This window comes from Fusarium solani (genome assembly GCF_023522795.1).
Source record: "Fusarium solani strain SB1 chromosome Unknown bctg00000010, whole genome shotgun sequence".
Taxonomy (NCBI): Eukaryota; Fungi; Ascomycota; class Sordariomycetes; order Hypocreales; family Nectriaceae; genus Fusarium; species Fusarium solani.
The window spans coordinates 1,468,147-1,491,705 of record NW_027072147.1 but is presented as its reverse complement, the minus strand read 5'-3'; the positions used below and the strand labels follow the sequence as shown (position 1 = coordinate 1,491,705).

General features: G+C 53.8%; 8 protein-coding genes across 8 annotated transcripts; 5 read left to right on the top strand and 3 right to left on the bottom strand.

Moving 5' to 3' along the window:
* Positions 1 to 616: 616 nt before the first annotated feature.
* Positions 617 to 1,170, top strand: MRS44_014555 (uncharacterized protein; the record flags this gene model as incomplete). Its single annotated transcript, XM_065618458.1, has 3 exons — positions 617 to 634; positions 678 to 683; positions 739 to 1,170. 3 exons carry the CDS (start codon positions 617 to 619, stop codon positions 1,168 to 1,170), a joined length of 456 nt encoding a protein of 151 aa, XP_065474530.1.
* Positions 1,171 to 1,325: 155 nt separating this feature from the next.
* MRS44_014554 (uncharacterized protein) lies at positions 1,326 to 3,353 on the top strand (the record flags this gene model as incomplete). Its single annotated transcript, XM_065618457.1, has 6 exons — positions 1,326 to 1,518; positions 1,567 to 1,935; positions 1,985 to 2,227; positions 2,910 to 3,016; positions 3,104 to 3,218; positions 3,268 to 3,353. The coding sequence occupies 6 exons, from the start codon at positions 1,326 to 1,328 to the stop codon at positions 3,351 to 3,353; spliced, it is 1,113 nt and encodes a 370-aa protein (XP_065474529.1).
* Positions 3,354 to 4,052: 699 nt separating this feature from the next.
* On the top strand, positions 4,053 to 5,071 carry MRS44_014553 (uncharacterized protein; the record flags this gene model as incomplete). The annotated part of the gene is made up of 3 exons (XM_046284729.2): positions 4,053 to 4,097; positions 4,210 to 4,609; positions 4,668 to 5,071. 3 exons carry the CDS (start codon positions 4,053 to 4,055, stop codon positions 5,069 to 5,071), a joined length of 849 nt encoding a protein of 282 aa, XP_046127320.1.
* A 284-nt stretch (positions 5,072 to 5,355) lies between these two features.
* On the bottom strand, positions 5,356 to 6,000 carry MRS44_014552 (uncharacterized protein; the record flags this gene model as incomplete). The annotated part of the gene is made up of 2 exons (XM_046284730.2): positions 5,356 to 5,681; positions 5,742 to 6,000. The coding sequence occupies 2 exons, from the start codon at positions 5,998 to 6,000 to the stop codon at positions 5,356 to 5,358; spliced, it is 585 nt and encodes a 194-aa protein (XP_046127321.2).
* A 922-nt stretch (positions 6,001 to 6,922) lies between these two features.
* Positions 6,923 to 8,783, bottom strand: MRS44_014551 (uncharacterized protein; the record flags this gene model as incomplete). Its single annotated transcript, XM_065618456.1, has 6 exons — positions 6,923 to 6,961; positions 7,013 to 7,296; positions 7,370 to 7,938; positions 8,028 to 8,333; positions 8,403 to 8,553; positions 8,615 to 8,783. 6 exons carry the CDS (start codon positions 8,781 to 8,783, stop codon positions 6,923 to 6,925), a joined length of 1,518 nt encoding a protein of 505 aa, XP_065474528.1.
* A 4,547-nt stretch (positions 8,784 to 13,330) lies between these two features.
* On the top strand, positions 13,331 to 13,741 carry MRS44_014550 (uncharacterized protein; the record flags this gene model as incomplete). Its single annotated transcript, XM_046281568.1, has 4 exons — positions 13,331 to 13,345; positions 13,409 to 13,449; positions 13,509 to 13,577; positions 13,651 to 13,741. The coding sequence occupies 4 exons, from the start codon at positions 13,331 to 13,333 to the stop codon at positions 13,739 to 13,741; spliced, it is 216 nt and encodes a 71-aa protein (XP_046127323.1).
* Positions 13,742 to 14,648: 907 nt separating this feature from the next.
* MRS44_014549 (uncharacterized protein) lies at positions 14,649 to 15,848 on the top strand (the record flags this gene model as incomplete). Its single annotated transcript, XM_065618455.1, has 1 exon — positions 14,649 to 15,848. The coding sequence occupies one exon, from the start codon at positions 14,649 to 14,651 to the stop codon at positions 15,846 to 15,848; it is 1,200 nt and encodes a 399-aa protein (XP_065474527.1).
* Positions 15,849 to 16,673: 825 nt separating this feature from the next.
* On the bottom strand, positions 16,674 to 22,137 carry MRS44_014548 (uncharacterized protein; the record flags this gene model as incomplete). The annotated part of the gene is made up of 3 exons (XM_065618454.1): positions 16,674 to 18,045; positions 18,099 to 21,818; positions 21,872 to 22,137. The coding sequence occupies 3 exons, from the start codon at positions 22,135 to 22,137 to the stop codon at positions 16,674 to 16,676; spliced, it is 5,358 nt and encodes a 1,785-aa protein (XP_065474526.1).
* Positions 22,138 to 23,559: the final 1,422 nt, after the last annotated feature.

The following is a 23,559-nucleotide window of genomic DNA, read 5'->3' as shown; positions in this document are numbered from 1 at the left end:
CTCAAAACTATTTCCCTTTGTTCCTAGCTCACAAGCTGCACATGCCATCATGTCACGAATTCGTAGCGGCAACTTTATGAGAGAAAAAAAAATGGGAGAGCTTTGGAGTTGACAAACATCTGTCCGATAGAAGGCTATTAAAACCTTTGACGGGATTGTTTCTTGGAGATTTGTGTGAAGTACTCGTGTGAATTTTGTGTGATGATTTGAAATTGAGAGGATGTGAGTTTGGTGTAGTTGGGACCGCTGGTTGATCCACACAAGCGACCCTTGTCAGATCTGAGAGCATGTGAGTAGAGGCAGAAAAGATCAGATTGATAAGTTGATGTTGATTTGGGCAGATTCAAATGAGTGCTGCTGTTCAAATTATCTACCTCCAGGGAAGGTTTGTTTCGCCTTTGTCGTGAAAGGTAGCTTACATGCTAGCAAACAGTGGCAAGCGAGAATTCCGAGCTTGATAACTTTTTCTCAAGGCAAACAAATTTCACCGTGAAACGCGCCCTCGTACCTCAGCGCCTCACCACTTCAACCCATATTATCGCCATGCTAAAGTCATAACAAGCCATGGATGAGCGGCGAGATCTTCGCAAATTCCCCGAGGGGAGAGATGCCCAGAATGTGGTGCTCGGAAATGGTACCTGGAGAACGGTCTACGGTTCTGCTCCAATGGACATCAGGTTGAGGTACGGCGCCAGTGTCAAGTCTCGTAAGAAGCATATATACTGACACTGGAAACAGGGCTTTGTCCAGTTTGACATGGGCGATGAGCAAGATGCGGGCAAGATGGGAAGCGTCGCGAGGCGCGAGAAGGAGACCAAGGAAAAGGAGCTACGACATCTCACGGGCCAGGCGGGAAAGAATCTCTTTCTCGAATCCTTACAGCTAATCCTGAGGAACCAACTGCTATGGCTCGTAAAGGAGAAGGGACATCGCGAGGAGCTCGAGACTGTGGTGCGCGACCTATGGGATCTTCGCACCCGCGGTTCCAGCTCGCTCGTCATCGACGACGCCCCAGCAGCCGATCTGGAGATGTTCAGTTCGCAGCCAACAAGCAATGAGAAGAATGATGCGCCGACCAAGTCAGCTTCGAGAGCTCAGAGCTGGGACCCAGAGAGGGGCCAGATTGGCCTATGCCCAAGATGCTCGACACGCTTGCCCTATGCTACTTAGGATGTTTACTCCTAAGAATACCAACGGGGATCGGAGAGCTATGTCTTTGGGTCAACAATGGCCATATGCCTTACAAGAGAGCAGTAAGTGACGGGGTCCGCGATGCTTGGATTAAGTGTTGACGAACCTCTCAGTATCATGATCTACAACAAGAGATGCAAGACCGTCTACCTTCTGCTTATACAAAAGCACTCAAGCTACCCCTTCGCTCATCTCTAAAAGGCTTCGATCTTCACAACGCTGTGATGGACTTGGCGCTTTCTTATCATCACAACTACGGAATCATCTTTCCAGACGTAAACGAAACACCAACTCTTGTCCATTATGTGAGGCAGTTGGCTTTGCCAGGTTTGTTCAATATCCTTCAGTGACCACCTTCTTACTAACCATGTCTAGTTGAGACACTCGTCACAGCCAGAAGTTTACTGTCAGTGATGGAGTGTTCCTTTCAACTCCCCCTTGAGAAACCTCGACGATTCCTACTCGACTATCCCGAAGTCCAAATCCTTTCCGCCATTCTTGTTGCGACCAAGTTATGTTTCCCTCTATCAAGAAACAGACCCCTACTCCAAGTTGGCAGCGAGCAGAGTATGCAGTTCAGTTGGCCGAAATGGCAGAAGGGTGTCAACAAACTGGTAGATGCGTCACAAGCGTCAGGCAAAGAACCGGATTTCAGTAGCGTCACCGTTGACCAGGTCACATCCATGACAATGGAGGAACTTGACAAGTATCTTGCTCACGTTGCGAGCTTGGTTGACAGAAAGAGTAGGTAGGCCGAGCAGTTGATCGACGACAGCAGGCTAACAAGGAACAGACGATCAGGCAATCACCAGGTTCTTCCCGTCCGAGGAAACCCATGTTATAGAACCGCCTTCAAGTGAAAATACAGACCAAGAAACAGATGTCTGGATACGACGTGTCCTTGGTCAAGCTATCAAAGTCGCTGGGGAAGAGGACTCGGATTCAGACGATGGTCCCCTAGAAGAGCCGAACTATGAGGCTTTCCGTTCAGTGGAAGACCTGACAGATACTGCACAGGCATTGTATAGAGCTGCCAGTAAGTTATTCTTCGCAACTTCAAAGAGTCTAAAGCTAATGAAGCCAAAGGTCATGTAGCAGGCTTATCACTTGATGAGACGGTGCAGGCAGTCTACATGTTGGAGCAGAGAATTTTGGCTTGGCAGATGGATCAGCGCAGGGGGTCAGGATATGATGCTTTACAAGATGGTCCCAATCAAGAATAGAAACATTGATCTTGGGAGTTCTACTCCGCCGTTGCAAAGACCATGAGCTCATCATGATAGCTCCGACCTGCGTGTAAGCCACGGTCCCACATTCGGCGTTAGGCCACCCTGCCTGTGCCTGCCCCCACACAGGGCTCGCATTTTAGCGGTGCGATGCAAAAATTCACGTGACTCGCTAGGGTTTCCTTTCCTTTGAAGGTTGCGCCCCACCAATATTGAGCGCGCAGTTTCGGCTTCTCAATCCTCACATCGTCAGCGTCACAAAAATCAGTCAAGAGTGAGTAGACCCCCTAGTGATGGCCACAGATACACCATGAAGATGTGAATACTGACTTCCTCGCAGTGCAGATGTAAGCCCGATCCCGCCGATGCCGAATTTTCGAAAATGTCGTCCCGAAATCCGTACTAACAGCGCAACCCAGTTTCGTGAAGACCCTGACGGGCAAGACCATCACCCTCGAGGTCGAGTCCTCGGACACCATTGACAATGTCAAGTCCAAGATCCAGGACAAGGAGGGCATCCCCCGGATCAGCAGCGACTGATCTTCGCTGGCAAGCAGCTTGAGGATGGCCGAACTCTCTCCGACTACAACATCCAGAAGGTGCGTGGAAACGGGCGGCTGAGATGATCCATCCGGGCTGCGGGTTTTGTGCTGGAAAAAGAGGTCAAATGCTTACGCGACATACAGGAGTCCACCCTGCACCTGGTCCTCCGTCTCCGTGGTGGTATCATTGAGCCCTCGCTCAAGGCTCTCGCCTCCAAGTTCAACTGCGACAAGATGATCTGCCGCAAGTGCTACGTACGTTGAGACCACTGACCTTGCTCCGAGAACATGCGCTTACATCCTCATAGGCTCGTCTCCCCCGCGTGCCACCAACTGCCGCAAGCGAAAGTGTGGCCACACCAACCAGCTCCGACCCAAGAAGAAGCTCAAGTAAACGATATCTCCATGGATGTGGCGTCTGGGTTTTGGCATTCGGGGTCGATGGCAGGGACAGAGGAGCCTTCTTTTGTTCACGAGGCAGGTTGTTTTTACTTTAGCATGTGCAGCTCAGGCAATACATTCTAGATGATGCCCATGAAGACGTGCCAGAAGGCATCCAAGCCAAGGCCCCCCCTCAAAAAAGCAATAAATGCATTCACGCTTCGAGTTGCTGCTGTGCTGATGGATATGTGATTGGAGATTTGGAGGTGTGTTCAAGGGCGCAAGGGTGCAGGGTCGATCATGAACTCTAGAAACAGGGCTCCATGGAGGCGATCTAAGAACTCTCTATTTTTGAAGCACCAAACATGGTATTCAGATCATGAGTTGGAATAACATCCAATTCCTTGCAATTATATCCATACCTCGATTCTAATTCTCAATGTGTCTCCGTGCTGCCTGCCCTTGGATCCACTGATGTCAGGAAGGAGCGCATGTGAAGCGCCGGATAAACCCCGGCCCCCTGACACGCCGCGCGCGCTCCTGAATTACGACAACTGCCAAACTGTCCCAATTAGAAGCTGACAGCGACCACTAACAGCAACTCTCCCTTGTTATACTGTCCAACTCTCGCGAGCTCCCAGCGTCCTCTCCTTTGCTTGCGCATTCTCCTCGAGTTGATCGATTAGAGGGAAAGAGGGAAACTGAGCTCATAATGGCCAGCTCCGGTTACGACGCCGTCGTCGATGTGGATGATGAGGTACGTCTTCATGATGTCTCTCTAGCTACACCAAGCTTCAAGCATCACCAATTCTTGGTCGCCTCTCTACTCTAATGCATCCCCAAGCTGACGCGACTCCTCTTTCATCTAGGGCGACCTCGGCCACACCGATCTCCAAGAAGACCTCGAGTTCCATACCTCCAACTTCAATGACACAAACCCCAACACCCGTAAGCCCCCGTCCGGAGGGAGCGGCCTCCCTGCGCCAGCTACGGCTTCCAGCTCGGGCTCGTCGAAGCGCTTCCTCTGGTCCATGAGCTTCTATGCCCAGTTCTTCGATGTCGATACTTCAGCTGTGCTTGCGCGCTGCTGGGCCGCGCTGTTCCCCCGGGCCAACTTCCTCGATGTGCTCGAGGGTAACCCTGACCTGTACGGGCCCTTTTGGATCGCCACGACCGTGGTTTTGATTCTCTTCCTGGGTGGAACTATCAGCCAGTACCTCTCCGACACTGGAAAGGGACCTTTCCTCTATGATTTCAAGCTACTCAGTGGTATGTTGCTGTTGCCAAGAAGCCCCCCTGTATCTTGGATGCTAACATGATGGTCCAGGCGCTGCCGGTCTTATCTACGGCTACACCCTCTTCATCCCCATGGGTCTCTTCCTCGCCCTCCGCTACTTTGGCAGCGAGTCTGCCAACCTCCTCGAGTGCTGGGCCCTCTACGGCTACTCCAACCTCATTTGGATCCCCGTCGCCCTCATCAGCTCGTCGCCCATCTCCATCCTCAACTGGGTCTTTGTCGCCGTCGGCTTCGGCATGTCGGTTGCCTTCCTGCTGCGCAACCTGTACCCCGTGCTCAGCGCCACCGATCGCCAGGTCAGCAAGATCCTGCTTGTCGTCGTGGTTGTTCTGCACGCCGGTCTGGCGCTCGCCATCAAGATCCTCTTCTTTGCTCATGGTAGCCCCGTGGCGAGCAAACCAGACGATGACAAGAAGGGCGGTCGCATGTTTTAAGTCAGGGAAGTGGGCATTTTGTAAAAGAATGTATACGGTGGAATGTAGGAAGGGGTTTGGATGACACCTGTAAGAAAACGTGTGCTCTTGAGATGATAGGCACAGATGGACCAGAAAGGAGTCTATGGGGGAACAGATCATTTGGCATTGTTTGTACAATAGAGGGCGCTTCTATCTGGCCGGTACTTTTTTTCCTTTTACTTTCAATTGATCCTCTCGATCATATTTGGTCAGAAATGCTCCATTATCATGACCTCGATTTTCCATGGACTCGTACACTCGGCTTATTGAGAGTTGCCCGAATAGCCATCCTCCTTGCTCTCAACCTTCTCAACCGGTCCGTTCTGTGCCTCCCAGTCCAGCCAGCTACCGGGATACTCACCGACGTTCTCCCAGCCGGCGTGCTTAGCCAGCCCGGCAGCAGCCCTCGCGCGCACACCGGCCTTGCAGTAGAAGAGTAGCTCGGCGTCCTTGGGGGGCCGCTCGAAGCCGTACATCTCCTCAAAGTCCTCTTCGGGGATGTGGAAGCTTTGAACGGCGCTCGTGATGGGGATGTTGATGGCGCCGGGGATCTTGCCCGTCTGGAAGAGCTCGCGGGGTTCACGGACGTCTAACATCGCACACACAGTTCAGCTCAGATATTCAATTGTAGTCGGGGGAATCAACGCACCGACAATGACAACCTTGCCCCCCTTGCCCTCCTCGACCTGCTTCTTGATCTCGGCAAACTCCCAAATCTTGCTCCCCGGTACTGTGTCCTCGGTCGAGTACCACCGAGCGGTCCTGGGCGCTACGAAGGCGCGGGGCACCAAGGGTTGAATGCGCTGAGCTGCTGCTGCTCGGCAGGCGAGGGCGAAGACGGGCCGCGCGGGGCGGATGGCCGAGGAGGCGCGGAGGGCGGAGGAGACGAGGGCGCGGCGGGACGCCATGGCCGTGGTTATTATGTGTGCGAGCCGGTTGTACAAGAGGGAATTGAGCGTGCGGGAGGCGGCGCAGATGGAGGAATGGACGGCGACGTTGAGCTGGTTGATGGGTTGAAGTTGAGAAAAGCTACCTTAGTAAGGGTGTTTGCCAAATCGGGGAGCTTGGGCCCGCCAAGACAGGAATGATATAAGGCCTGTTCCGACTGAGAGATGCTGATGAGGAACGTATTGCAAATCAGTTATCGGAGAATGGTTAGTTAGATGATATATATTACCTCTGGTGAGGTATTCTTCATAGAATTCGCATATGTACAACTAAGGCTTGCTGTTGCTAGGCATGACGTGGATCGGCCATGACCTTGGGCTGGTAACGTGACCATGATGGACAAAGCCCATGCTGACCATCCAAGACCCAGATCTAACGTCACTTCAACCAGACTCTCAACACCATGGCTTCTATCAGCGCCCTTTGCCATCGACAATCGTTATCAAGTCAAGTTTAAATCATTTTCTTAATTCGCTGTCCAAAGGCCTTGTTCCTGGCCACAATCATGCTTCTATGACCTTGCGGTCCCAAATCCCTAACCTCCAACTATATACACTCCGAAAGGGTATTACAACTGATATCCATCATGTCTTTTCGTCTTCTTGTCTTGGAGACATTTTTTGTCTCGTCAAGCTTTTTTCGAGGCTCACTTCAGTAGCTGCTGGGCTTATCCATACCCCGGCAGCGTTTCGTTCAACCGAAGGCCAGATGCTTTTTCTGATTCGTTCTTAGCCATCCTCATTGTTCTGTTTCTTTCCAGAATCACGACATAACCCAGCACAGGTGGTCTATCGTCACCAGTCTAGGCCAGTCCAAGGGATGGTCGAATCAAGGGTGTTTCAAAAGTCTCACAAGCGTGCGACAACGCTCGTTCGACACCCTTTACCACTTCCTCTCCTCGAAAGTAAGAGGGCAGTCATCCTATAACATGTCAGTCACTGCATCATTTCAATACACAATTATGACACGTACCATGGGGAAGATGGTGGCAAACACCTTGATCTCCTCAGATCGAGGGGTAGCATGGTGCTTCCAGTCGAGCATCACTGAGGCCTTTCCGATCATGAGAGCCAGGTTCAGTTGCGCATACACCTGGCCGAGGCAGTAGTGAGGGCCAACACCAAACACCAGGTAGTTCTTGGCACCCTTCTCCTCGGCATCACCCTTGTAGTAGCGATCGGGGTCGAAGTAGTCGGGGTTCTCGTACACATCGGGGTCGTGAAGAGCCATGTAGGTGGTGGGGATCAGCATGGAGCCTATCGTCATATTGCGGTCAGTGTCTATTGTCGAGGAAACACGGACAAGTGCATCCGTCACGGATCGACTTACCCTTGGGCACAGTGTAGGAGTCGGTGATGGGGAAGGCCTTCTTGGTGACATAGGGGACCATGATCACGGGAGGGCGGTATCGGAGAAGCTCGCGGACAACAGCACGGGTGTAAGTGAGGGACTCGAGCTGGTCCATGGTGATAGCGGCATTGGGGTCACCGTTGCGGACCTTGATATTCTCCTCTCGGACGCGGTCGAGGACGTCGGGTCGCTGAGCAGTGATCTGGAAGAGCCAAGTGGCCGCGCTACTGGTGGCATCCTGAGAAGCAAACAGGAAGGTGAAGACGGTCTGGGCAATCTCGTAATCGTTGAACATGCGAAGGAGGGGAGTGGGCTTCTCCATGCCGTCGGCCTCGCCCTTCTCGTCGGCCTCGCGCCATCGCTGCGACTGAACCATGGCCAGAACCCAGGCGTCCATGATGCAGGTAACTTCACCACCTGCAGCCATGCGGACCTTGCTCTTAGCAGCGCACTTGGAAAACTCGTGGAGAACCATGTCGGCGGCCTTCTTGCCGTACCAAGACTTGGTCCAGGGAGAATAACGGGGAGGTTGACAAGCTCGAGAGCGGCTGTGATGAGGTAGTAGTCGTGGGCAATCTTCTTGACGGCCTCGTCGGAGATGTAGTGGCCGACAAAGGTGCGGCAAGAAACGGCGCACATGACCTCACGGAACTCGTGCATGAAGGGGACGGGCTTGCCGCCAGCCTCCTGGGTCATCTGCAGGAAGTGCTTGAAGTATGTGTTGTACGACTCCTCCTGACCGGGCAGATAGCTCTCGAGGGCCTTGCGGGTGAAGAGGCCGTTCAGGCCTTTGCGGAACTCAACATGGGCCTTGCCGTCCAAGAAAACCCAGTTGTCATGGCCAAGCAGCTTGGGAGCGACGTCGACGACAGTGGGCTTGACATATCCGGGCGAGTTGAAGACCTTGCGAGCCATATCACGGGTGGACGCAATGACAACGAACCTGAAAACACAGATTGTCAGTTTTATCCTGCATCATGACTGGTTTCCCAGCAGGGGTAGCTGAACATACTTGTGGAAGATGGAAACACAGCTGAGAGGGCCACTCTCCCACTTGGCGTGGTAACCATCAAATCGGGGGTCCATAGAGTCGAGGAACGGGCCGATGAAGGGCATCTTCCACGAGGGGCCAACAAGAGAACCCTTTTGCATGATGTAGCTAACTGCAAAACAGGACGTGGTTAGTGATGCCGGCTTTGGCGCAGACAAGAGTAGAAGACGCACTCTGATCATATACGACGCAAATGGCGACGATGGTGGCGATCCAGGTCCAGATGCCGGCATTGGAAACAGCATCGATGACAAAATCGAGTTGAGGGGGGATGCCGACATTCGCATACTTGGAGTTGGCGAGGACCGAGGTGAAGCCCCCGGTAGAGTTAACGGCGGCCATTGCAGCGGTGATTGCGACTCGCAAGAGTCAAACCAAGGCTAAACTGGTACAAATCAAAACAAGGTCAGAAATAGGTCGAATCGCGTCGCGAAGCCGAGTTCGGGGACCGTCTGTGAGATTGAGATGTTGGTCTTGGTAACCGGACCAGGCCAACCTCGATGATTACTCTTTCAAGCAACCAATCGATACACTCTCTGCGGTCGGGGAGTGTAGAAGAGCGAGGGGTGATGTGGAGGGAAAGGAAGGGAGGGGAGGAGAGAGGAGGAAGGGGAAGGGCAGAAGTAATAGTGTTGTATCTTGTCAGGGAGGTACCAGAAGGGAGGGTTAGTAATTGCCCGCCCTCTGTGCTGCTTCTAGAGACGGGTCACTCGCTGTGGTCCGCAAGCGCCGAGACGAGAAGGGTACGAGCCAAGTTGAGATGCCCGTTGAAAAAAATAAAAGAGGGCCCTTCCGGGGTTCAAGGTCCCAGGGTGTGAGCGAGGTGTGAGGTGTGAGGTGTGAATCCGTGGGTGCAGCTAAGAGCGGAGAATAAATGGATGCAAGGTGTAGGAATTCGGCGGGCTCGGGGAATATGATGATGCCGGTATATGTGCAGTGTTTTGTTTTTGAATTCAATGGCAGATATTTAGGTTGCTGGTGCAAGAAAGAGAAGAGCTATCGCCCGTCTACATTGTTTTCATTGACGTCTGTCGTGACTTCTCTGAACAAAGTGGTTGACCGGGGGGCGTGAGATGGATCTGGAAGTGGACCTGGATGGATGAGAATGGTGGGGAGGTCGGAAAGCCACACACCCTCACAGAAACGAGACGCGCTCAACTGGGCTGTTTGGCACAGGGCTTGCAGCTATTCAACCAAGCTGTTGCGGCTTTCTGAAGCATCAATTGAGTAACCATGTTCTTCTCCTAGGTAATTGATCCTACTCAGTGCCGTTTCCCGTCAAGCCGAGACTGATCTGATCTACCAGCTCCGAGATGGTGACCGGCACCTCGCAATTTGGCCAGCTCCCCATGTCAATCAATTTGCTTGCTGGGCCTCTCATTTCAATTCCATGTGGTGCCAATTCTGCTTTCACTCGCTCATCATCCCCACCGCGTGCATTCCTATCGCGGTTTAGTCTCCGATGTTTAATTGGGATTCAGAGGCCGTGTCTGGGTGTGATGTAGTCGGCCGGGTGCGTCGCTCTCCGGGACCTGGAAAAGCAGGCCACTTTGCGGTGCGGTACGCGGTACGGTACGGCGACAGGAAGGGAACAAAGAAGGGGGGGCCGCTTTGCGCTTTCCGCATCTCGCACCTCGCACCTTCCCATCTACGTCGTCGCCGCTTTTAGCAGGACTTGTGACCACCCCTAGAGTTATCCTTCAACAACCCTTCACCTTGCTCTTAGCACCAATTGTTTACAGTCCGACAGCCAGCAACTCGCATTTATCGTATCCGTACTGGCGGAGCAGCCCTATGCCTTACCCGCTTCTCCTGCACTCCCTTTCCGCTTGACGCCCACCGCCTCGCCTCGAGTCCGTTAAATCCGCTTCGTTACAGATCTTAGCGGGTCTCTTCCCTTCCTCTCGGGACGGGCATCCTCGCCGTGTTGGAAACCCCGAATCTTTTCTGCATCGTACGTTTCTTATAGACGGCTGTGCCCTCTGCCTGCTTGTCCCCCTGACGCACGGCACTCAACAAACTCCCCGGCAGTATCCGACAAGCTTGTCAATGGGTGGCTTGGGACTGGCACCATCCATCCCATCTACCTTTTGTCAGCTGTCAAGCACCGACATCCAAGGTCAAGACGGCCGCGACATTGCCTGAAACAGTTCCTATCCAACCCGCCTACCCACTCGGACAACTCAGCAACCCATATCACGCATGGCACAAGTGCAAGGTCCATGTCTCCACGACCGACTCACTTTACCAGGTCAGCTTGATCCTTTCTCAATGGCATCATCTGACCGGCCGTTCGAATCGCCCAGCCCCGTCAACAAAGTCGTAGTCAATGCGCATGAGGCTGATGGATGTATTCATCTTGACAAACCTTGAAGGGTCTCGACTGTGCTTAAACCAGCATGTCCCTGCTGATGCGGGGAGGTGGTCTATTCATGGACCAGGGAACCGGCCTCTTGAGTTTTCAGACATGAAAATCATAGAGAAGCCATTGGATGAGACGATGAATACCCATTGTCGGCATGTGGGAAGGGGACATTCCTTTCTGCATTCTTGAGCTTACGATGGCTCACACGACTCATCATGAGCAACACTACGCTCTTTCGAGGTGTCATGGAGACTCGATAGCGGTTGTAATGGCCCGGTCGATCAGGGAAATGCACAAAGGCGGCGCTGCAAGCTAGCCTCACTTGGCATCGGCTTTGTGAAATCCCAGACTTCCTTGTGTTCACTCCCATCCACTCCAAGAAGCACCATCCGACAGAATGCTGTTATCCTATTGGTGCATCTGGGGGATTCAAGCTCACAAAGCCAGGGGCACTGCCAGTCAGGGACTGATGGATGGCAAAGATTCATCTCCAGGGACCTACCCTAGCTCGATTGCTCAGATTGGAGAGCTCCATCCCGTCAAGAACCAATCCACGGAGCCCCACCTGCGAGGAACGGCAGGTATCGTCGGTGCGACGCCAAGCACCCGGGAATACGACGTATTCGGTCGCCAGGAAATATCCCGGCATTATGCTGGCCGGCCTCAGTTGTTTCTTTCTAGGATACAAAACCCTGAGTGGTGAATTGTATTCCGAGTTGAACCTGCGAATACGCTTCCACGTATTACAACAAGAGCAGACCCTTTGGATCACAAACGAGTATCTGTATCTCGGGCACATCGCCGCTTTGCCACCCGGATTGGGAAATGAACCACATGGCTGGGACCACTTTTCGACGCCTTTAGAATGATCTTGTTGTCGTTGCTCCTCAACATGTTTTCCACATCGGCAGCCTCGGGGCTTGGAGGTTTCTCTCCTTGGAAGAGAATCGCCCAACTACGGGTCATGATTGGACAATCAAGACTTGCACGGCCAATGGAACTTGACCGCTTTTCAGATGACTAACCAAGTGGGTGTGGTCTTTGCTCTGAATCCCAGCTCATGATGGACGGACCGCGGTGGGACATGCAAAACTTCGATTGTCGAGACCGGATACGAATACGAACAAGGGCAACGCGACGGGACTGTGCCGCAACCCCCAGTCGTGGCGTGGCGTCCCGAGTGTGCATTCTCCAACAAGCAAGTCACTTTACAACGTCACGCCGGGGACCTTTGTGCAGCTGTACCTGTCCCAAAATCTGGAGGACAATGATAGGGACAAGGTCTGCACAGTGTTGGGATGGCAGTCCCTATTATGTGCTTTCTGCGCACCGAGCTTGGTCTGATAACAATAGGTACAGTACCTACTGTCACCTCCCCAATATTCAAGTCCAAGTTGGCCAAGCAGTCTGCCAAGGTTGTGCTGGATAAGCTTATTACAGGGCACTCTGGCGTGCGTTTGCCATGCTTCCGTTGCCCACGACCGACGTCACAACCCTCTCTCCCTCTCTTCCTTAGCGTCCGACGATATGACGGAGTGCGGACCGGAGCCCTCAGAGCGAGCGGTACGTACTCTCTGAGGCTAGAGGTGGGGGATCATCACAATCAGGAGGGGTTCAGCATCACATCATTTGGGCTTTTGCCTACCCTGCACTTCGACCACCTTGATGATGGACTTCTGTCTGAGCAGCATGGTTGATGGGCCCAGTTGTTACCCATTTGACACTTAGATGTGCGTCTGATGGTCTAGGCAGTGTGCAGAGCTCAGGGGGTTTCTCAGTCTACGGGGTGTTTGAAGGTTTAGACTTGCCGCCCTCCCCGCTTTCATCGCCTTGACACTTGGTGATATGCATGGCATCGGAGGGGTATATCAGCATCAGTTCTCTCCAATGCCTTTCCTCGACAGAGCAGTTCGCGTCCTTTCGCCCAGGGCCGGATAACTGGGCCGTAAGATGGCACATGCTATGGACCTATATCAAGGTACAACAACAGTCTTTGCCGCCTCAAATCTCACAACCACGTCATCGACTACCACATGTTTCACGGCTAATCCTGCGTCACACGCTTTACTGGCGGCACTTTTAACCCCTTGAAAACCTGGCCGTCGCTGGCAGATTGCGTCATGGCCTCACAGAGCCACGAGGCATGAAGCAAGAGTTACCCTATAGCATTCTAGGACTGCCATCTTGACTGGCACGATCCAGAAGGGGCAGCTGGAAAGGAGGGTATTCATTGGTATTCGTTGACTTGGGCATGGAAGAAAGTGGATTTCCCGGGCGAGCTACGTAGGCCTGCGCGTGGCTGCTTGCGGAACAATCTGAAGTAAGCCAGTGCTGGCAGGCAGTTTGAGTTAGAATGGGTCACGGTCACGCCTCAGGCCGACTGCGGTTTGTGGATATAATACTGGGCAGCATCCGCAACCGCAGCATCGTCAACTCTAAAGCTACATATACAACAACGAGATCCCGAGAGAATCATCAAAACCATCAAGACAACCTCAATACCCATCAACGAAACCACATCACCATGCCTACCTACATTGTGAGCTAGCCTCTGGAACCACAGCACCTGGACGAGAACGCCAAGCTGATATCTCCTCCCTAGGTCACTTGCAAGGACGACGCCAGCCCCGAGCAGGTCGAATCGTGCGTACTACGATAATGATATATGTTTGGAAGTGAACTGACAGAGGATCCCCGAATAGAGCCAAGCAGCACGCCAAGGACCAGGGCGGCAAGATCACCCACGAGTACTCCCTCATCAAGGGCTTCGCGTAAGTTCCCACTGGGAAGCATCCGAGCTGCCATGTCTCTTGATGATTCCGAACGCTGACAAACTGTGCGCAGAGTCGAATACCCCAGCGATGCCGTCCAAACCCTAGAGAGCCATGAGCACGTTAAGGCCGTCGAGGCTGACCAGGAAGTGAGGACGCAGTAGATTCAGGGAAGCGGCGATATACCAGATAGACGGTCGATGTGTCTAGAATTCACAGAGATCTGCTGCCTGCTGGCGTCTCGATAGAAGCACAATATCAATGAACACCATTATGAGGACGTTGATGCTGTGCCCCATGATGAGACACTGTTGCAGTGATCTGCGGCATTGCGTTGATGAACCAACAACGAAGCCCACCACTGCTTGTAGTCAAACCCAAGCTACTACTACTCCTAACCATATACCCTCGCGACAGATGCTATCAAGCACCTTGATATCTCGGCATGGCGATGCCCCTCGGCGGAAGTGGGGGACCGGGCCGGTAGGTGACGTATTGTCGCGGCCCCGCGGCCCTTGGATAGCCTAGAATAACCCCCGCAGCATCCCGGTCCCGTCGATAAGCCGGCCGCAAGCGCGCTAACGCTCCGCACCTTCCCCGGAAAGAGCGACGACAAGAGTCATTCATCCCAGTCCCAACTACCGATCGACATTTGACACATTCACACATACACACACATTGAGTTCAATCATATTATACACACGAGTGCATAAAGAGGGCTACATCCCCGCCCAGAATGCCGCGATGAATGCAGCATCCCACGCCAGGTCAATGACCCGTCGCGTCGCTCAGAGGCTTCAATCCTGGTCCCGGTCCCCAGCAGCAGCTCACGGCCCTTGGCAACGGCAGCATCTGTCCCAATGGAGGGCATATAGACACCTGCAGCGAGGCGCTGGCCTTGCGAAGCTGCCGACGCGGAGATGCATCCATACACAGCAGGTTTCGGATGACGAGATTGCGACCTTGGCTCGGCAGCATCAACATCCGCTTAGCCTTGCTGATCTTGTGAGGTATGTGTGGCCTCGAGGCTCATATCTACCACTATGATTTCAATACTGACATATCTTAGACATGGACGTCCTCCCCCTCGCTGCCGATTCCCTTCTATCGTCTGCAAACTTCGCCCTCTCCCTCCTCCCCGTGCGCCTCGCCCACCGCATCCAGGCTCTCCGCAACCTCCCATACATCGTCGTCGCGAACCCAAACATCTCGCGCATCTACAACAACTACGTCCATTCACTATCCATCCTACTCCCCTACTGGCATGCCACACGCGAGGGTCATCCCATATCGACAACCGAGGATGAGGTCCGCTTCACAAACGTCCTTGCCGAGCTCGTGGCAACGCATACAGATACCATCCCCATCCTAGCAAAGGGCTTCCTCGAGTGCCGTCGTTATATATCTCCCGAAGAAGTGACTCGGTTCCTCGAGCATCATCTACGCGCTCGAATTGGCACTCGTCTCATCGCCGAGCAGCACATCGCCCTGCACTTCAGCTCGCAGTCGCATTTCAACCCATCGGCCAGCCCCACGCCCTGCCCTGAGCATCCGTCCTACATTGGCGTTATTGATACCGCTCTTCGGCCTGCTCAAATCGTCGAGTCATGCGCGGGCTTCGTCGCCGACATTTGCGAGCTTCGATATGGCGTCCGGCCTCTGTTGTATATAGACGGCGAGCCAGACACCACATTCGCCTTTGTCCCTATGCATCTTGAGTACATCGTCACCGAGCTCCTCAAGAACGCCTTCCGCGCCACCGTCGAGAGCAAATCCAAGGAGCCTGTAATCGTCACTATTGCCCCTGAACCCGCGAACCACCAGAACCCCCCACCAGCGTCGTCAAGCCTTCCGGCCAAGGAGCCCGCTCCTGTTGTCCTCCGTCCTTCGGAGGACGATGATCGCAGTGCTTTCCGCAGTGGAGCTATAGCGCCTCTCGATGACAACGCACCCGGCGTGACGATCCGTATCCGCGATCGTGGTGGCGGCATCCCACCAGACGTGGCGCCTAGCATCTGGTCCTACTCCTTCACCACCTTCACCGACGACCCAGACAACGTCCCAGGCTCCAGCAGCGGTAACGACGGGCTGAGTGCCATCTCGGCCGCCAGCACAGGCGGAAGCTCCATTGCAGGCCTAGGCTATGGGTTGCCCTTGAGCAGGGCCTACGCAGAGTACTTTGGTGGTGGCATCGCGGTGCAGAGTCTATATGGCTGGGGCACCGACGTGTACCTTCGACTCAAAGGTGTAGGAAACCTGGATGGCAAATAGGAGACCACACGTTGGCTTGAAGGAGCTTCTATAACTGTGGGCTCACAGGACCCGACTGTGGACCGAACGAGGAAGTCAGGCTATGAGATGGCATTGGATGATCTATGGAGACAGCAATGACTGTGTCTATATGTTACGAGACAGCGAGGTAATGAGAGGATTAAATTAAAGAGCGTATGACAAGATCAATAGGATAACCAAACAGCGAATGAACAACAAGACTAGGAATATCTAGATAGTTGACAGGTAATCGATACTGTCTATAAGGAGTGTGTTCGCTTGACTGATATCATCATCCACTCACCAAAGCAAGACCACGCACTAACAACACCGATAATGACAAGTAGGAAACAATGTTAAGCAGAATAGATAGCATTAAGAATATTGAAGCGAGGGCATTCTCTTCCGAGTCCCAGCCAGCCCAAGTCCTGCCGTTGATGCCATTAAGAAAAAAGAGACTGGGACGGATCATGGATGTTTACAAGAAAAGTTGCAAAGTATAAAGACTTCTTTCCAAGGAATGACTCCCGTTCTGCCCAAGGTAGATAAAAAAAGAGAACACGATATAACGCCGCCGAGAGATTCTTCTTCTCACTTTCATTTTTGGAAAAACACCCAAAAAGCCCTTTCCTATCTCTTTCTTTCCCCCTGCCACCGATTTGTCGCCAGCAACTCTATTCAAGAAATGAGTAGAAGCGCTTGCTGCGAGGCGCTGTATAGACACCCAGCCAAAGGTATGTATGTGCCAGTATTAGAACAAGTAAATAAAAAAAAAGACATCTTTCCAAAATTCCTTTCTTTCCGATTCAAGTCAAGTCATTCAAATCACATGTTCTCCAACTCGTGATCGATCTGGCGATCCATGAATGTGCGGCGCTCGCCAACCAGCTCTGTCTGGAGACGCTGTTCCACGAGGGCCCTGACCTGCTTCTTGGTCACCGTGTCGAGGTCGACCTCGGCCAGGACAGAGCGAATCGACTCAACAATGGCCATGTCGTTGGGTCCAGAATGGCCTTGCTGGAAGTCGAACGACGACTGTGATCGCATGGCGTCAGGCATGGGAGAAGGAGTACCACGGTTGAAGCCGAGAGCAGTGCCCGAGCGGCTGTGACCACCCATGGCAGGCGAGAGGTTAGCCTGGCCTCGGAGGTTGTTCACGCTGGGTCGCTGTCCGGGGAAGTCTTGGTACGGCGACTGGCTGCGCGTGTCATGGATGCCCGTGCCCATGGACATCATGGACTGGCGGTTCTGCATGGGGGAGTCCTGGTAACCCATGGTTGATGTCCGGCCGTGGCCGAAGGCAGGGGACTGAGGAGGCTGGTAAGGGTTACCACCAGGCATGCCAGTCAGGACAGAGCCCTGGGGTCCAGCAGAGTAGACAGACTTGATCTCATCCATCTCATACTGATCTCCGAAAGAGTAGTCATTCTTCTCCTGGTAGCCGCCACGACGGCCGGGAAGGTTGTTGGCAAGGGCGTAGTCGTCCCATCGCTGCAGAGGAATGGAGCGAGGGTCGAAACCTTCTTCGTCGACAGCAACAACCTGCTTGTTACCCTTCTCTCCGATGACGATACGGGTGTTACCCCACGAGAAGTTATCCTGGTTCCAGAAGGAGTAGATGGGGAGAATGAGAGAGAAGACGGGGAAAGCGAGCAAGTAGATGATCATCCATCCGATGTGCTGCCACTGTCTCTTGAGGATGAAGATGAGGGCCTGAAGACCATACACAGCCGCAATCATGGCGAGCGAGATGTACGGAATTGGACCCGTCTTGGTCGCAAGCGTGTAGATGAGGTAGCCGATGTAGGCGCACATGGAGGGAAGAGTGATGGTACCGAACAGATCGACGACGACGACGAAACGCATGCTGAAGCAACAGAAACCACAGAGCTCCTTAAGCTGGATCAGCTCGATGAGGTTGTGGATGGTCGAGTTGATCCATCGTCGACGCTGGGACAACAGAACGCTCCAAGACTCGGGGGCTGCAGTCATGCACTGGGCATCAGGAATGAACTTGTAGGCCATGGTGGGGAAGTGCTTGGTCATCAGGGTCGTAAGATAACGATCCTCACCAAGAGCCAGAAGGTTCTTCTTGTGAAGGGTATCCACGTCGCAAACACTGTAGTCCTTGATGATAGCGTCAGAGATGATCAAAGGCTTGCCCTTGTCCGCAGTCCTGAGTCGATACATGGTGAAACTGGAGATGGGTTAGTGAATGGAACATTGGAATCGGGGACATAATTGACATACCATCCGGGCAAACAAGTAACGCTGCCAAAGAGAGACTCGAAGGCCTTGGCAAGGTGATGGGAGATGTAGTATTCGTAAACCTGGATCATGGTCCACCACGTCTTCTCATCGTTTTCGAGACTGGTCTCACCACAAATACCGGCAATCTTGGCGTTGTGGGCACAGGCGGAGACGAGACGGTTGAGGGAGTCCTCACTGACGCAGGTATCGGCATCAACCATCAGAAGATACTCGTACAGTTCAGGATCCACGCCGATGATGTTGTTGATCTGGTGAAACATCTCAAGCTCAAGGGGAGACATAGGAGCGCGGTGATGGACGCGGTTGAGGAAGCTCATGAGAAGAATCTGAGAATCACGCTTGCCACGGTTGCCAGGCTTGGCCTTGGACTGTTCAGACTCCTTGCCAACCTTGACGACGACCAGATAAGGGACAACATTGCCCTCATACTCGTACAGACCCGAGTAGACCTTGCCGTAGTTGAGCTGTTCGCTAGCGGTACCGACCGACTTGAAGGGAAGCGCAGGAGGGTCGACCTTTGGGTCAACACCGAGGATGTCCAGGACGATCTTGGGGGTGGGACGGTCGTTACCCTGACCGACAATGACACCATCACAGATGACACAGATGAGCTTGCGTTTGTTGTCATACTGAAGGGCAGTCAACGAGTCGAGAGCCTTTCGAAGTGAGTCTTCACCTTCGGTATAGGCAGGGACCTGGCAGATAACGAATTTGTCCTGAGGGGAGGGACGTCGCTTAGAGCCGAACTGAAGGGCTGAGATGAACTTGACGGCGATCACGGAACAGATGATGGCGGCAAAGGCCAAAAGCAGGTAGTTGTTGACTTGGCACCTGGGTGTGTCACGGAAATCGGTCACACCCTTGTAGCCAATGTTCTTGATGCAGGCCCAGCTGTTGACGATGTTGGCGTGCTCAGTCTTGTTGCCAGTCGAGTTTTCAATCAGAGCGTCCAGGTCAGCCTTGATGTTCTTGCCAGGGTTGTTCTTCCAGAGGTCAGACACATCCTTGTTCAGGAAGGTATACAGGGAGTTGTCGTCCATCAAGTCGAGGGTATGGAAGTAATCCGTAAGATCGTAGAGCTCGTTGCCGTACTTGGCCCATGGCTTCTGGTTGTTTTCGCCCTCATTCTTGATCTGCTTCTCCTTCCAGACAAGCTGGCCGTGGTAGTATTCCTTGATGCTGGGCTCGAAGGTGTTCCAGTACCATTTTTCATCATGAAGCTTGCTGGTGGGATCGGGTTGGAAGTATCCTGAGGTGTGGATAGCAGTGCGGTCGTCGATGGTCTCGTTGGAGAGGAGCTTGAGGGTCTTGGTGATTCCCAGTCCCTGGCAAGCGATGTTCAGGGGTTGTGGGAAGTAGCCATCCATCACCAGTCCGGCAAGTGGCATCATGTTGGTCTCCGTGGTATCAATGTCCGTGTCACTGTGCTGCTGGCGCCAAAAGTCACTAATGTCGTAAACCTTGCCATGAACAGCAACCCAAAAGTCCTTCTTGCCACTGTGGTTGCCAAGTTCCTTGGCGGTCCACGCCTTGTCGTTGTTCGGACACAGAAGTATACCAAAGCCAATGATCCAGAAAACGATCATACCGTTGAGAATTGCAATCAGGAAACACAGGACAAGCTTCTCACGCCAAGCCATCCGGACATCAGGTCGCCTCATACGACCGATGTACTTGAGAAGCGGGGAAGGAATCCAGAAAGTGAGGGCCCAGACAAATGTGACCCAAGCACGTCGACCAAAGGGCAGCTCCTTGGTCTCAATCTTCTTATCCTTGGCCAGTTCAGGGTCCAACATGCCCGTGAACTCGCCGTCTTCGTTGTAATAGACCTGGCCCTTGTAGGTGTCACCCTTGGTACCGAGACCGTAGTCACCGGCGCTGATGTTCCGTGATGGGGCAATGGAAGGTGCAGAGTTGGGATTCAGGTTGAGGTTGGGGTTGGGGGCCAGGTTCGGGTTCAGATGAGGGTTCTGACCAACGGTGACCTGGCTCATGTTGCCCTGGCTGAAGTTGCGGTTGTGCACAAGATGGTCGTTGCTACCATTGATGCTGTTGTCCATGGCAGGGGCAGGGAAGAATCCGCTGCCGTTGTTGGAGTAGCCGGTATCGAAGCCGGTGTTGAACGGGTTCTGGCCGATGCTCTGCAGACTGTGTGCGGGCTTGATATCGAGCATGCTCTCAGCCTCCCACCACGGGCCTTCACGGACCCAAACGCGCTCCTTTCCGATGAAGATTTCGCCATTGCTCCATCCCCGCTCCATCATCCACGTCTCGATGCCGTCCTTGCCATCCTTGCATCCCAGAGCACCATAACGCTGGACAAACTCGTCGACATCAAAGTCGGCTGTGTAGTCGAGGCTGCGGTTGCGACGGTTGGCCCACTCTGGAAGTCTCCAAGAACGGAGCTGTCGTGAAACTGTGCCAGCTGACCAGGCGGATGTGATGGCGGGCAGAGCAGCCAGGTTGGCCGGGGAGTCATCAGTGGGGTGGAGTGAAAGGTGGTACCAAGCACGGCTAGAGCTCAGCACGGCGGGCAGATCGAAACGTCCAGCCCGGCCCAGGTTGATACCTTCACCTGGGATGGGGAAGAGCAGCTTCTTCAAGAAACCGTCATCTTCTGAAGCATAAGCAACCTTCTCCAGGATCACTTCCCGCTTCTCAAGCTCATGCTGTCGGTCACGGCCCTGGGGACCGGTCATGATACCCAAATCAGGTGCGACCTCGGCGACAGCCTGCTGCATCTCTCGAACGACGGAGGATCCTGCGGAGTGAACCTCAACGCCATCTTCGATCATCTCGGCATTGATTCCGAGAGTATCATCAAAGATGGTACGCATGGCCAACGCCTTACCGAGAGCAGGATCAGGCACCTCAATAACAGAGATGGAAACTGTGTCGCCGGTATCCTCGTTGGAGTTAGGGGTGCGAACACCGCGGCCGTCAACGGACTCGTCGCCGTCTCGGATACGGAGCATCTGAGCTGAAATAGCGCTGTTGGCCTTGGAAATAACCCAGTCAACGAGAGCCTCGTAAAGGCCGCCGACCAAAGTTTGCCTGTCCTCGGTGCTGAGCTGATGCAGGAGAACCTCAGGCTCCATTCCAAGCAGTCCGCTGACATCTTCGCAAATCTCCTCCAAATCATCCGAATCGGCAGCGTAGTCGAGAGTGTTGCCGAGCTTAAGGAGGCCGGCGAGCGTGGAAATGAAGTTACGGTGGGCTGATCCCTTAATACCAATCTCCTTAAGAGCCTGACGGAAATCATCCGCGGAAGCAGCGTCATCAGCAGTCAGAAGGTAGGATGGCGGATCATAGGTGCCAGATCGAGCCAGCAGGGCGTATGCGGACGCCGACTTGAGTCCAAGGAACTCTCGCTCCGCAGGAGTGGAAGCTGAGGTGAGGAGGTAGTAGAACACATCGAAGGCTCGGTAGCCAGCCTCGGCAGGAATGTTCAGCAGACCCTTCTTGGTGTCGATGCCGCCCTGGGAAAGTGCTAGTGTGGCACCGGTAACATTTCCTGTGAGGTTGAGCGTGAGGGTGACACCGAGGGCGATCTGCCTTGCGGCCGAGGGGTTGTTGGGCGTCACGCATCGAAGGAACGGCCGGACAGCTTCCAGCGACTTGTGAACAGACGAGGGAATCGCGAAGGGAAATGTGTTGAGGAATGGCACGAGGAGAGAGGGTGTTGATGGGTGAAGCGAACTACAAGATGTTAGTCAAGCGAACGAAAAGCCAAGCCGACATGTTCAACGTACCCCAGAATCACACAACCATCTTCGGCTCGTCGTCGGGCGTGCTCCCAAGCACGAGCAGCGAGGGAAGCATCAACAGTAGGACCAACTTGAGCAGCAGTGAGCCAGGTGTTAACAACCAAGCTGGTGCTGGCATCGAGTTGATGAGGCTGAGAGGACAGGTAGATATTGTGGATGGCATTCAGGAGAGTTGTGGTGGACACCTGGGTAGGTTGAGCACCACCCAGGGCCTCTGATGCCATCGAGTACATGGACATTCGGTTCGCCATGGTTGATGACAGTGATGTCCTCACGGGACGATCACAGGAAGCGGCACGTCGCGATGATTATGTTGGACAAGAACGGTTTTCGGATCGAGGCACCGATGCTCAGTGAGACGAGGGAGACTTGGTGTAGAAGGGTTTCCAAGGGAACAATGAAAACGACAGACGGTAACGGGAGAATAGCGAACGGACGGGACAACGGTCGGCTGCAGGCGATGCGGCTGAGCGGCTGTAACGAAGTCGGCAAAGTCGTGAGAGGAAGGTTTGGTCGCTGGGCAACGCGGCCCTCCTTTTCCAAGTCGAGCAAGTATCACGGCCTTAGTGGCTGCGAAGTTGAGGGGAAGATCCGGGAATGACGATATTAACGATTGAGTGGACTCAGCCAGAGCGAGTGAGGCTGGTCAATGAAGCTGTAGTGAAAGCAATGGAAAAAATGCAGAACAACGCTCAAGACGAACGCTTTCCAAGAAGTTGAAGAAGCGACGGGGTCTTGGTCTGGCGAGGAAGAGGTAGCAGGCGTAGGTAGCGTGGTGGTAGCGTGCCCCAGCAGCAGGGCGAGGCCGAGAATGGATACGCTGACACTGGCGGCTGACAGGGCGCACTGTGTACGGCCGACCGGGCGGGCCATGTGCGCAGAAATTCAGGGCCAACGGCCCATCCGTGATGGTTTTAGCACCGGGGACGTGGCGCTTCAGGCGGGCTCTAGGGGGTTACTGCGGGGCGGCTGGCGGATGGCCCGATTCGACTGGACGGGACGGTCAGCTCTGCGGGACGAGCTAGGTGGCCATCAGAGGGCTTCCGGGGGCCACAGGATGCTGCTTTGGGCTGCGAGCCACCACACCCACACTGTAGCGTTCATGTCTAAACTTGGAACAAGGCGGGTGAGCCATCGCCTGTAGGGGCAAGGGGCTCTCGACCCGAGGGACGGAAACCTTGAGTGTTTACTAAGGGCGGGACTGGATTGGATTCGCTGGTTGTGGTGGTGGGCCTGTGATGGCCAAATACGAGCCTGAAGGCAAAGTGCTCTGCGTTGAGGTACGCGTCCAAGCCCCGACTTTCTTGCGATGCAATGCACAAATGCCGGTTTCGAAGTTGATGTAAGGTTCGTATCATGGTTCACTACGACGTTACGTGCCCGTTAGCCGCGAGGGAGCGGAGGCTGTGCTGTCATCGAGGTCGTGTGTGTGATCTTTGACCGTGATCCATCTTTGTCACCTCACAACATTTTTATCTGGTGGTGCTTTTTGCTGACATATGCCATCCTCTATGCGTCGACATGTGCTTAATGGGCGGGATCCAGACCAGCATTTTGAATGCGTGGATACGTGGTCCTATTCTAAGACCTGACATGTTGTGTACCGTTGCATTTTTCCACTCAGCCCTCTACAGGCTGCAGGGTGTTGTTGCACGAGCAAGAGGAACAGCATG